Source organism: Cyrtonyx montezumae, unplaced genomic scaffold, assembly GCF_038088225.1.
Source record: "Cyrtonyx montezumae isolate F1298 unplaced genomic scaffold, pur_monq_1.0 scaffold_32, whole genome shotgun sequence".
NCBI classification, from domain to species: Eukaryota; Metazoa; Chordata; class Aves; order Galliformes; family Odontophoridae; genus Cyrtonyx; species Cyrtonyx montezumae.
The window spans coordinates 1645110-1657084 of record NW_027072037.1 but is presented as its reverse complement, the minus strand read 5'-3'; the positions used below and the strand labels follow the sequence as shown (position 1 = coordinate 1657084).

Sequence of the window (11975 nt, the reverse complement as noted above, 5' to 3'; positions counted from 1 at the left end):
TTCCTATTTGGAGTGAGGTCATTTCTTTTCTTGGCTGACACACGGAGATTTTTAAGGTGAAAGGTACGTTTGAGTTTACTGCAGTCAATGGACTGCTGCATAAAGTGGATGGGTGTCAGCGTGGGCTCTGCAGCAGCATAAGCCACGCCCCTTTTCTGGGCTGCACTGAGTTTTTTAAAAGGGGTCTTTGGAGAATTCCACTCAGCAAATTCTGTTTTTAACATTAGGTCACAGACATGCAATGCAGGCTGGAAAAAAAAAAAAGAAAGGAGGAGCAGATGTTTGAAGTGCTGCTGCAAGTAAATACGGGACCGAGGGGATGGACAGAGCTGAGCTACTTTGGTCTCAAACGCTATAAGAAGGAAAGGGCTCCGACGGCTCTACTCACTTTGCCTTCTGCTCCTCACTGCCTCCTGCTGGGGTGAGCGGACGCCAGGGACCCCGTCCTTTGTGCCCAGTGCAGCATCCAGCTGCTGGCACGTGGACCTTGCAGCAGCCTCATGTGGTATACAAAGGCATTACATGGTGAGAGAGTTAGGGGAAAGGATTCAAGGAGATGACCATCCGCAGGGCAAGCTGCTTCAGCTCACTCCCTACTTTCCCACCCTCGTTCTTCCCCAGTTCACCCCTCATTTTCTCTACCTTCACCTCTTCCCCTAAGTGTCCCATCATAAGTTCCATTGGCCCTCCCTGGGTAGGTCAGGAGATGAAGATCTCTCTCTATATCAGACTTGTTTCCCAGCTGTTCTTCCCTTCCACATTTCCTCCCACTGACCTGACCCATGGAGTGAAGACCACGTTGTAGCATCAGCTAAATGCTCTGAACTCTGGTGCTGAGATGATCAAACTGTTTTCAAATCAAGGATCCATCCCTTGGGTAAACACAGTGTCCTGCTTAGTGCACTTCTATGTGGCATACACAGTTCATTGACCCCCAATGGGTCAGATCCACTTAAAAGTGCCTACTGTAGTTTCTCCTGGTAAGCAAAGGTGTGAGCCTGTCTGAATGTATCCCCTTGACACACGGCAAAAGCCAGCAAGTATTTTATCATGTGTTGTTGATGCTCAACATTTCTATCTGAGCAGTGAATCTGCTGCAAGAGTGGCTTGTCTCTGAGAGCCGGATGTCAAAAGTGCTCTTCCTACAGAAAGCCTGAGGGATCTTCCATAAGTACAACCTGAATCGTTTCTTCACAAAAGCATAGAGCACGGGGTTGAGGCAGCAGTGGATGAAGGACAAGCTCTCCGTGATCTGTATGGCATAGTCCAGTTGCCTACTCTTCTCACAGCTCTGGATCAGCCCAATGTATTGCAGGGAGTGAAGGATGAGGACAATGTTGTAAGGGAACCACAGGACGAAGAACACAGCCACCAGAGTAAAGATGAAGCACAGTGCTCTCCTTGAGCCAGGCACCCGAGACGTGGTGAGGACACACACGCTGTGGGAATAGCAGTACACCATGAAGAGGAAAGGCACAAGGAAACCCACGATGTTTTGAGTGACCTGAAAGACAACTTTCCAAAATAAGTGTTTCTGGCCGTAATCATGAGTGCACATGACAGTTTTGTTGTGCATTTCCTTCGTGCTGCTGAAGAGGGCGTCAGGAATGGAGAGGAGTATGGAGAGGACCCATGCCACCAACAAGATGAGGAAGGACTTCCGTATCTTGGAGCTGAGAGGAGAACAAGCATGAACTATCTGCAGATACACGTCCAGACTCATGCAGCTCACAAAAAAGATACCACTGTAGAAATTCATGATGTACATAGCATTTAAGACTGGGCACAAAGGATCCCAGGTCACCCACTGTGAAATGAACAGGGCCCAGAAAGGAAGGGTAAGCAGCAAGAGGAAATCTGAAACCACCAGGTTCAGCAGATACACCTCGGTCATCTTCTTCTTACTGACACTCATGAGGACAGTAAATAGAAGAACGTTCCCCGTGAACCCAACCAGGAAAATCACAGTGTAAAAAGCTGGCAAGAACATTTTGCTAAAGGAGACCACCTCTTCTTTGGTGCAAAGGCCATAGAGCATGTAATCCTCCTCATCCAGGTACTCGTACGGGTAGTCACTTGAATTGGCAGTGTAATCTTGGCCATCCAGCAAGGCTGCAGCTGTTGTTGCCATCTTGGAAGCTGAGTATGGCAAGTGGCTGCCTAGAAGCAAAAGACAAGAGAATGGGACCACTGGGGCATTAAAAAATGTCATTGCAATTGCAGGAAAAGAACATGTAGAGTGTTTTCTTCCATTCATAGGTTTAAATCCATGCCATATGTCCTGCACTCTTTGGCTGTTGTCTACAGCATGGAGACAGACATCTACAAACATTTAAAATAACCCTTTAGGTTTTCTTGCTCCCACGCATGACAAGCATGGCCTCCTCTGAGCTGATTCACCACTTCCCTCTGACACCACTGCAAACTTTTGAGGAAGTTTCTACCCTAAATGATGCAAAGACCAGCACCACACCCAGCTGTGTACTGCTCTGCGTTCACCAGGATTGCTAGAGAAAGTGGCATAGAATTACAGAATCCTTCAGGTTGGGAAAGACCACTAAGATCCCCAAGTCCAGCCCCAACCTTCCCCCACCATGCCCACTGACAGTGCCCCTCAGTGTCATAGCTACCCTTTTCTTGAACACCTCCAGGGACTGGGATTCTACCACTGCTCTGGGCAGCCTTTGCTGGTGCATTACCACTCTTTCTGAGAAGAAATTGTTCCTACTATCCAACCTGACATCCTCCTTTTCAGTGAAGCAGAACGTGCCACCAGCACCTTTATCTTGGTAGGACTGCTCTCAGAAGCAAAATACTAAAAAGTAACAGCTCTTGGTACAACACTGCCCCCTCCTTGTGCCAATTCTAGGAATCAAAGCATGGGACAAGACGTGGGTTGAAGTCCCTGCAAAAGGCAGTGCACTAGAGTTGCTCTTCCTGTACCCCAGAACTGCAGAATGGTTCCAACAGCTGCAGTCCAGACTTTGGGAAATGGTTGATAATTGAGAGAACTTCCTAATTTCAGAGTCTGATCGTAAGCACACTCCAACCACAAGAGCATCACGAGAAGTCATCTTCCTGAAATCACCCAAACGGGGGCAATGTCTGTCATTGAAGAGATGAAATCTCCCACAGTGGGAGATGAAATCTACCTGAGCCACCTCCCAATGGTACCATGAATGTGAGAGTGGGTTTTACAGATCAAGACTAATCTCCAGTTATTTTTCCTAAGATTGAACCACTGAGTGAAGAGAAAATGAAGCTGCTGGCCCCAGGGCAGGATGTGCTAACATGAACACTACTTATGACTAAGACTCCCAAAGGCAGCCAGGGCCAGAACCAGGACTGCTCCCTGGAAAGGGCTGAAGCAGAAGCCCCTGCATCTCAGAGCACCCAAGGCTTGGAGCAGGGTGCTGAGGGTCCCTGCGGTGGAGATCTGTGAGTGGCGAAGCTGCAGACATACCTGTTGTGATCCCACGTCTGAGATCACCTAAGTATCCATCCCAGGCAATTGGAGATGGCTGAAAAGGAAAGAAAGTTTGGTTGGGGCAGGGCTCTGATGTTTTCCTGCTGTCTCACCACCCCTTTGCGAGCACCATGTGGCACCAGATGGCAGTAGTGAAGGATGCACAGCACGACAGCACCGAAGAAAAATTTCTGGGAATGAGCTTTTTTTCTTCTCTGCTTCATGTTTTGGAGGAAACTCATCTGCAGCTGAATGCACTCTGGACTACGCGTCCATGGAAGAAGCCAAAGCTTTCCACCCTCTCTGACATACAGTGACACTCCCAGACAGCTCCAGCACTGCCTGCACCCACAGTGGGGCAGCAACCCACAACCCTCACTTCTGGGGCTCTTTCAGCCCTCTGAGATGCTTCTCCCCCGGCTCTGTCGTTCCTCCTCCATACAGCACTGGCACTGACATTCACACCGTATCCCATGTTGCAGAGCTAAGAACCGATTAATCCCCCCAACAAACACATGGGTTGAGCTCTGAAATTAATCCCAGCCCGAAGGAACCTCTCCAGGTATTTCCATTATCTCCAAGTGGAAAAGAGAAAATGCACTTACAAGAGCTGCTGCTCCACGGTGGGCAGTTCCCATTATGCCTGAAGCTTGACTCAGGCTTCTAGGAACAAACCTCTCAGTGGTGCAAGAGGGAACTTGACCTCAGACCCGCCTCTATTATGCCTTTCTTGGAGAGTGTGGGTGACACAGCACTGCAGTGCTGACACTACCCCTGAAAAAAACTGGGATAGGATTTGTAAGGAGGTGAGATAGAGCGGGCTTACCCAGCCTAACTGCTTGCTTAGAAGTAACCGGCCTCTTCCGACTGTCTTCCCTCCGTTTTGCCATGCGTGTTTGTCCCCATCCATCCATGACCCTTCTTCACCCCTCTCCTCCTTGCCTCTCATTTCTTTTTCCCTGTTGGCCTTGGGTTTGCCATGTCACAACCCCAGATGTGGCAGCATGCTCTTTCCAATTTTTTTTTTTTTTTTTTTTTGTAAAAGATTTAATTGTTGGGAACATCCACCACAGTCCAAGACCTACCCAGTTCAGTCACTGAACAACATCCCACATTGCCATGTCTACATGTCCCCTAAATAGCTCCACAGATGGGGACTGTGTGGAAAAAAACAGCACAGCTTTTGGGGAGTAAAATCTCAAGAACAGAGATATGAGGTGGGCGTCCTGGAGAAACTCAAGGTCAGAGGATGGGGCTGTGAGCACCTGATGGAGCTGAGCGTGTCTGTGTTCATTGCAGGGGACAGCACCTAAAGGCCATTAAGGGTTCCTTCCAACTCAACCGATTCTGTAATTCTATGACACTATTCCATATCACTGTTCTTAATGGGAGAGTAGCAGAGACCTCAGAATGAGCTGAAATCTCCAATAAGTCCTTACAACAAGGAACCTCCATGGTTCACGTCCTGCTCAGCACCTCTGTGGCTGACAGGGACACCAGTGGTGCCACCACTGCTGATAGCATGGGCTCAAATCGACCCCAAAGCACAGTGGGATGGAAATGGCATCTCACAGAGGCACCAATCAACAGAAAACCCAGTGTTAACAGCTGGAGAATGTCAGGAAACCATACTGCAGCCAGATGTCTGTATGGGAACAGCTGAATTGCAGCCTGAACCACTGATGGGTCAGATGAGGTGAGCACTGAGTCAGCCACGGGAGCACAGGTGAAGGCAATGCACCTGTGTGACCAGAAGGGGTGGAGTCTGACTCCACCTCTCCTAGACCCCATTTAAGGGCCAACCACCACTAGGAGGGATCTTTCTCTGATTGTTGCTCTGTTGGAGTTTCTTATTGTGAGCCTAGGACACAGGTAAGCCTTTCTCTTATTTCAATTGTCTCTTTTCCATCTCAATAATATTTTTAATTACATCATCTATAAAGTATCTTGGTTGACAATACCATTTGGTATTATTCATTTTGTTAACTTTGCTCCTTATGATGTCAAATGTTGCTGCTCAGGCACTGGGGCTGCCACCAGCCAGGTCCCCGTGTTATCCCTGCACTTGCTCTGGTACTCTGAGACACATTTTGTTGTTTACTTCCTTGCCCACTACTCCAAAATTTTTTCTGAACAGAAAACACAGATGTTACTGATTTAAAACGCTTTCCAGGGAAAGCTTATGAGTCTCTCACAGCACACTCTAGCTCCCCCTAGCTCTGCCCTAGCACCAAAACGTGTTTCCCCGTACTGCCTGTGTCCCATGGAGTACCAAAACCTGCTTGTCTCTCTTGCCTAGGTAAGACTCATGTTACCAAAGGAAACTAAGTCAGCCATTTACACGGTCAATTACAGCAAATAGCTGCTGCAGCAATGCTTGTAGGCCTGGACAAGCCCTTGAGCATGTCAGGGCAGTGTACGCATTAGCAGGGAGCAAAAAGCAGAGGGTCAGATGGGGCTGCTCCAGGTGACAGGAGCTCTGTTAGCCCAGTGATGAAAGCCAAGTGAGTTTGGGTTTATAATTGAGTTTCTACCCTTGAGCACAGAGCTCAGAGCTGTAGGGAATTAAATGTGTCTGTAACAGCCATGGCCAAGAGCAGCCCTTGCTGTCATTTATTACCAGATTTTAACTCCATTTGAGAGCTGGTAACTGCAGATTCCTTTTTTAATTATTTTTTTCCTTTTATCTGCAGAGCCTTAATGGCTCTGGCAATTAACGTAACCAGATTATCAATAATGGAAAGCGCATTAAGGGACATTCAGTAGCACGAAGGAAAGGGTTAGCAGAGCTGCTTGCTTCCCTGTTGGCTATAAAAACAGGGCTCTGCTCTTCCTGGGGCCCTAGCTTGCAAGAACAGGGTGTGATGTTCAGCTTTTCTTTGCTGTTTTGCTCTGACAAATTGCCTCCAAATTCGGGGGAAGGTTTTAGGCACCTCCAGAATCTGAGGGGGTTTTTGCTCATGCTCCTGGATACTGCTTCCATAATCAGGAATGGTTTCTATGCTGTCCTTAGGCTTTAAAATCCCTGGCCCAATATAAGGAGGAGACAGACTGAGCTCAAATTTAGAAAATAAACATAAATAAAAGGTAAAAAAAGGCAATTCGCTGCCTGGTGGAGAAAAATCAGATGGAGGGAAAGTAGGGCCCTGCTTTACACTGGAGGACTTCAATTTGATGTTGAGTATGGCTTTATATCAACATAAGATGTTTCTGAAGCAAAAAGCCAACAAGCTGTTGGAAACACTATGTTCTATTTTGCTTCCTGAAAACAGAAGCTTAAAAAAAACCTGCTCTTGGGGATGCAACAATTTGCTGAGTTCAGCCCCAAATCCCAATGGTTTTGCAAATCCTGTTTGCTCTCAGTGGTAGAGTAAATATTAAGGACAAATAATAACAAGGACAATCTGCAGCCAAGCACAGGCACTGCCTTCTGTCCCTGCTGAAGTCCTGGAGCAAGTCGGGTGAGGACAGCACTGGTGACATCGGCTTCACTGCCCCTCATCTCAGGCCTCTCAGTGGTCATGCGCAGCTGCTCCGGACCCTGAGGCCACGTCTCTTTCTTTTGGAGGGGGTTGTATACGTTCAGTATGGGGTCCATCAGCTGCTGAGGACAACCAACACTATCCAGGCCGGGGGGGGGGGAGGGGAGAGGGGGGAGGGGGGGGGTGGGACTCCCACTGTATGACGTCACGCTTCCCCCCCAGTCCATATAAGGACTTCTCCTCCCCCCGTCCCCCGATGCGGAGGTGAAGGCTCCGGATTGGCGGGCGCGCGGGGCTCTGGGAGCTGTAGTTCTCAGTCGGGGCGAGGCCGCCAGCCAATCAGAGCGGGCGGGCGGAGCCTGGTGCCGCAGACGCCGGCCGGTGTCGGGCAGCGAGTGCGGAGCGGCGACTTCAGCGCGGGCGGAGCGGTGACTTCAGCGCGGGCGGAGCGGTGGGCGCGGGGCGCGGGGGCTGCGGGGCGGTTTCCGGGCTCATCTCTTCCCTATCTTCTTTCTGGTTTGGTTTGTCCGCGTCCGAGCGGTTCTCACGGGCGGCCTTGAAGGCCTCGGAGTGTCCCGGGTGTAGGGCAAGGTCAGCGCGGGCCGGGGCTCGGTTCCTGCTCTCCCCGCGGGAGGAGGGTAAAAGCTCACGGGGGACGCCTTGTCTCGGCAGGCACCATGTCGTCCGGCCACGACCCTGTTTATCCTGAGTATGAGACCGAAGCCAGCCAGACGTCGAAGCTGCTGCGGAAGTTTAAGGAGACGCCGTTCGTGCCGATTGGTGAGCTTGGGTCTGGATGTGCTTACATAGGCTGGCAAATCGATATGGCAAACGCACTCACACAGCGTGAATGGGTAATCGCTTAGAAACGATTTCCTCTCTGAAATGATCTCCTCGTGCGGGATCGCTGTGCGGTAACAGCCTGGGGTGGGATGTGCTGCTGTGTCAAGAGAGAAATTGATGAGGTCACTCTTAAATAGCGACCCCAGAACCTGCAGGAAAAATAAAAACCAACAGCCCAAACCTTAGGTGATTTTCAAAGAAAAAGGACTCAGGTGATCCTGTGATGTGGCGAGGAGTGTGGCTGGCAGCCGCTGTAAAGCAGTTACTGGCAGCCGTGGGATTGCTGCAGTGACTCTGAAGCTAACCAAACAGCAGACAGGCATCTGGGATTCATCCCACCTGCTGAAGGTTGGGTCTTTCTCCTTTGCTTTCCCGTGGTTGGGAACCGCCTCTGACAGGAGATGCTTTGATTCCCAGCTGCCTTAAATGGACTTAAATGGTGTGCAGGTCAGTTGGGGTGAGCTGTTCCACAACAGCTGATTACTGCTTCTGCTTTCTGTGGTGGCAGGACTTTGCTCTGTGGTTCAGTGGAGTGCTGTGTGGGCTGGGTTCCCCCAGGGCAGATATCTCACCCTGCTTCAGAGCTGGCTTGCAGGCACTGTTGTTCTTAATTGGTGTTTAATGAAGCCATTCTGTAAATCATGCACAGAGAAAGGCGGTTAGCTTCTCAGGTGGGACTGGTAATATTCTTGTTCAGGTAGCCAAGCTGTCTGGGCTTCTGGCAGTAAAACATACACAACCCTTCAAACTTGGCAGCCTTCCTTGAACCATGTAAGTAATCATCCTAAACGTGGATTGAAGTGGCAGGGATTGGGAGCTGCTGTGCACTGCTCTTCTGCGAGAGCTGTTCTGTGTACCAGCAGGAAAAGGCTCAGCCTGGGCTGTTTGCTTTGTAACCCTGTGAGGAGACCTTGCTGAACCTCTGTCCTGTAAGTGTGGAACAGGGCACTTATGACTTGTGTCCCAGGCCAAGTGTGACAACACCCAAAATAACATGCTTGGTGGGCAGGTGATGTGTTAGGACACGTCCACGCGCCAGCAGCTCTGGGTGTCCCAGCCAAAGCTGAGCAGTTTGCTTGAGTGTGAGCTTCCTTCCAAGAAAGCAAGCAGCACTTTTGCTTCCTGAGAATTATCGAAGCAATTCTGACACCTGGAGAATGATCTCTGAGTTTCTGCTGCTGTGTTTTAACACCTCTGGAAATTGTCACTGTCCTCCCTGCTGACCTGTGATTTAAATGAGGTGGAAAGCAGTGGGAAGGACAGAGCCATTAGACAATAAAGATGCTTATTCTCAGGACTTCTGGAGGCAGAGCAAAGTCACCAAGATGCAGGAGGTGCTCCTTACACGGGTGTTTTTTGTCCTTTGCAGGGATGGCTGGCTTTGCCGTGGTGGTGGGCTACGGGCTGTACAAACTGAAGCACCGGGGGAACACAAAAATGTCGCTTCACCTCATCCACATGCGCGTGGCAGCACAGGGCTTCGTTGTGGGAGCAATAACGTGTGGTACGTACTGAGCAGGGAGTTGTTCCTGACGTGTGCACCGTGGGTTGTGGAGACCTTCTTGCACCCCTTTTCCTGCTGGTCGGTGTTGTAGTACATGCGTTGAGTATTAAACTCCACTAGCTTTGAGAGTCAAGGTTGTAACTACTTTGACATGCGGGAAGCTTCTGGGGATATTGAAATGAGAGGCTAAGAAAAGAAAAACACCTGCTGGTAATGTTTTCCCCTGCAAACATGTCATTTCTGAACTTAATGCACTGGAAAGTCAGCTTGCATAGACAGTGATGTTATTTTCAGGACTAGAATTGTCCCTGAATGCGCTGAGGGATTTGTACACTGAGGCCCTCTTTAAGTATTTCAGCTGTTCATATGCACTGAATGTGTATCCCATGAAATGCTGCTTCTCTGCACTGCATTCCCAATAAAGTGCAAGAGCAAAGTTCGACTTTGGCTGCAAAACAGGCTACAGCTGGCTGAGGATCTGCATACATCCACTCAAGGAAAATATCTGTATATAAAAAAAGCCTGCAGTGTTCGTCATGGCTAATTAAAACAAACAAAAACCAACCAAACAAAACTTAGATGATAGAAGAGGAAGGGAAATGCTATTTATATTGCTCTGGATCTGTGTCCAGCTTTCTTTTTCTCATACTGTTTCTTTTCTGTCATGTAGGTGTGCTGTACTCCATGTTTCGGGAGTATGTGGTAAAGCCCAAGGAGTAATAGAAGGATGACCTAAATCTGTCCCGGTGGTGGCCTGTGTACTGCACCTATAAACCTCATATCGAAGGGTTCTTGAGGAAAAAAATTTAATGTTTTAGAGAATTGCCCTTTATTTTTGTATATGATACATTGTTCTGAGGCTGGCAGCCTAACTGATGGTGTACTAGGTGTATGTGAATGGCAGTCTGGTTGTCTTTGGCACTGCCATACCCTGCTTTTTAGGACACCCATTTTTGTCCCTTTGGCTGTTTTACTCAGCCCTACCATTGGTGACTTCTCTCGCCGCTGTTGCCCAAAATGATGAATCTGAGCTAGCTTTGCTAGGCCTCAGCCAGGGTGCAGAGGCTGTGTCTGTAAGACAGCATTGTGCTTTCATGTCACCTCTGCCCGGGGAATTTGCCAACCTCCAGCTTTGTAATTTAGAAGCTTCTAGTAGCACTGACTTCTGAAATAGAGAGATCTGTAAACATCTATTTTATTTTTTATTTAAGGCGTGAGATATTCAGTGTGTTTCAGCTATTTAAATGTTATATTTATTCATTGTTAATGAAGACACAGTCTCCCTGTTTTTACCATAGGCTTTCAGAGCTTTGGACTACTGTATTTTGTAACTTTATTTAGTGTTCTTCTGGGTAATATTTAAATGTAACATTTAAAATGTCTGTTTTTGCCACTTTGAAGTGGGATCTAGCTCTGATTTACACAGTAACCTTTCCTCATAGGAATTCTGAAGCGTTTGCATCTGGAAAAACCCCTTTGGTGAGGTGTAAAACCTTTGTCAACTGCCAGTGTGCTTTTTACGCAGGAACCCCTTGTATCTCTTCACAGCAGTCCCAAAAAATAAATGTGTTGATGAAGTGAGCTGGTATAAAATGGAAAAAGCAAAAAAAAAAAAAGCTAACAACCCTGACTTTGTATGACTAGCCTACATTCCATCGTGCCAAGATGATGTCTACAACAAAGCAAGGTGTGCCCTCCCCCTGCGTGATCTGTCGCAGGGAGCAGCGTGTGATGCAACGTGAATAAACAGCTGAGAGCACTGCAGCGTTTGTGTAAGGATTTCCTGCGGGGCTGCACTGGGGAGGGGTGTGCTGAGAGCTGAAAAGCGTTCCCCCAGCTGCTCCAGGGCCGCTCCTTGCCCGTGAAGGGCAGATGGAGACTGCTCCGCCGCGTTTAGCCGTGCACCGTCCTCTTTATTTTCTCCCAGAAGGGAGAGACGCCGGCTCCTCCACCAGCTCAGGGTGCCAAGATGGCGGCCGCGCTGTGGAGAGCGGCGCTTCTCTCGGTGCGCATGCGCGGCCGCGCTCCTTCCTCCGCCGCGTTGTTGCTATGGGAACGGGGAGGGCCGCGCCAACGCGGGCTCCGAGCGCTCCTCCGCCGGCCTCGGGGCGGAAGGCGGAACTCACCCCCAGCGGTGCTTGGTGCTGGGTGGAGTTCCTCACGGGCAGACGCGCAGATGCGCTTTGTCCTTCATCGGGCTGCTCGCTGCCTCGGGGTGAGATAGGCCCTGCGCTAATCGCTCTCTGCTGGGCGTGCCGTTGGGAGCTGTAGCGATTGGGTTTGTCGGACCGAGGGTGTGCTCGATTTTAAACAGGAGAGAGGGCTGGGACACACCGGGAAGCAGATCACCTTAGGCACAGAGAAAGGGGTGTAGGCATTTAATAGCAATAGCGTTGCTTTAGTGTTACCACCCAGGGTTTGGAAACTGGAGGGGAGGTTGTAAGCCACGCTCTTGGTGCCCAAAGGGAGCGTGAGGATAAACAGGGATCTCTGTTTCACCATCAGTCCCAGCATGGGGGATCAGCACCTTCCTTTGAAGCCCGGGGACGGACCTGAGTGGCAGCCTGCCTGCACTCCTTTCAGCCTCCGTAATGTGATTGCTCTGCTGGCTTTGATTCAGCCCCAGCTTGCTCTTCCCTAAAGATGTTTGTTTTAAACATTCAAAAACACTTTTCTTTTT

The 11975-nt window shown here is 49.4% G+C and overlaps 2 protein-coding genes across 2 annotated transcripts; one reads left to right on the top strand and one right to left on the bottom strand.

The window, feature by feature from the left end:
* Nucleotides 1-1048: 1048 nt before the first annotated feature.
* ACKR2 (atypical chemokine receptor 2) lies at nt 1049-4104 on the bottom strand. The gene is made up of 3 exons (XM_065744946.1): nt 4072-4104; nt 3464-3521; nt 1049-2160 (listed from the first exon to the last, which is right to left on the bottom strand). The coding sequence occupies exons 1-3, from the start codon at nt 4102-4104 to the stop codon at nt 1049-1051; spliced, it is 1203 nt and encodes a 400-aa protein (XP_065601018.1).
* Nucleotides 4105-7409: 3305 nt separating this feature from the next.
* Nucleotides 7410-11059, top strand: HIGD1A (HIG1 hypoxia inducible domain family member 1A). The gene is made up of 4 exons (XM_065744833.1): nt 7410-7539; nt 7621-7728; nt 9161-9295; nt 9966-11059. Exons 2-4 carry the CDS (start codon nt 7626-7628, stop codon nt 10013-10015), a joined length of 288 nt encoding a protein of 95 aa, XP_065600905.1. The 5' UTR covers nt 7410-7539; nt 7621-7625; the 3' UTR covers nt 10016-11059.
* The last annotated feature ends 916 nt before the right edge of the window (nt 11060-11975 follow it).

Coding starts and splice junctions, on each gene's coding strand:
- HIGD1A (XM_065744833.1), top strand. CDS start 7,626: ATGTCGTCCGGCCACGACCCTGTTTATCCTGAGTATGAGACCGAAGCC. Junction 7,729..9,160: donor GACGCCGTTCGTGCCGATTG/GTGAGCTTGGGT, acceptor TGTCCTTTGCAG/GGATGGCTGGCTTTGCCGTG. Junction 9,296..9,965: donor TGTGGGAGCAATAACGTGTG/GTACGTACTGAG, acceptor TCTGTCATGTAG/GTGTGCTGTACTCCATGTTT.
- ACKR2 (XM_065744946.1), bottom strand. CDS start 4,104: ATGGGAACTGCCCACCGTGGAGCAGCAGCTCTT. Junction 3,522..4,071: donor ACCGTGGAGCAGCAGCTCTT/GTAAGTGCATTT, acceptor TTTCCTTTTCAG/CCATCTCCAATTGCCTGGGA. Junction 2,161..3,463: donor CAGACGTGGGATCACAACAG/GTATGTCTGCAG, acceptor TTTTGCTTCTAG/GCAGCCACTTGCCATACTCA.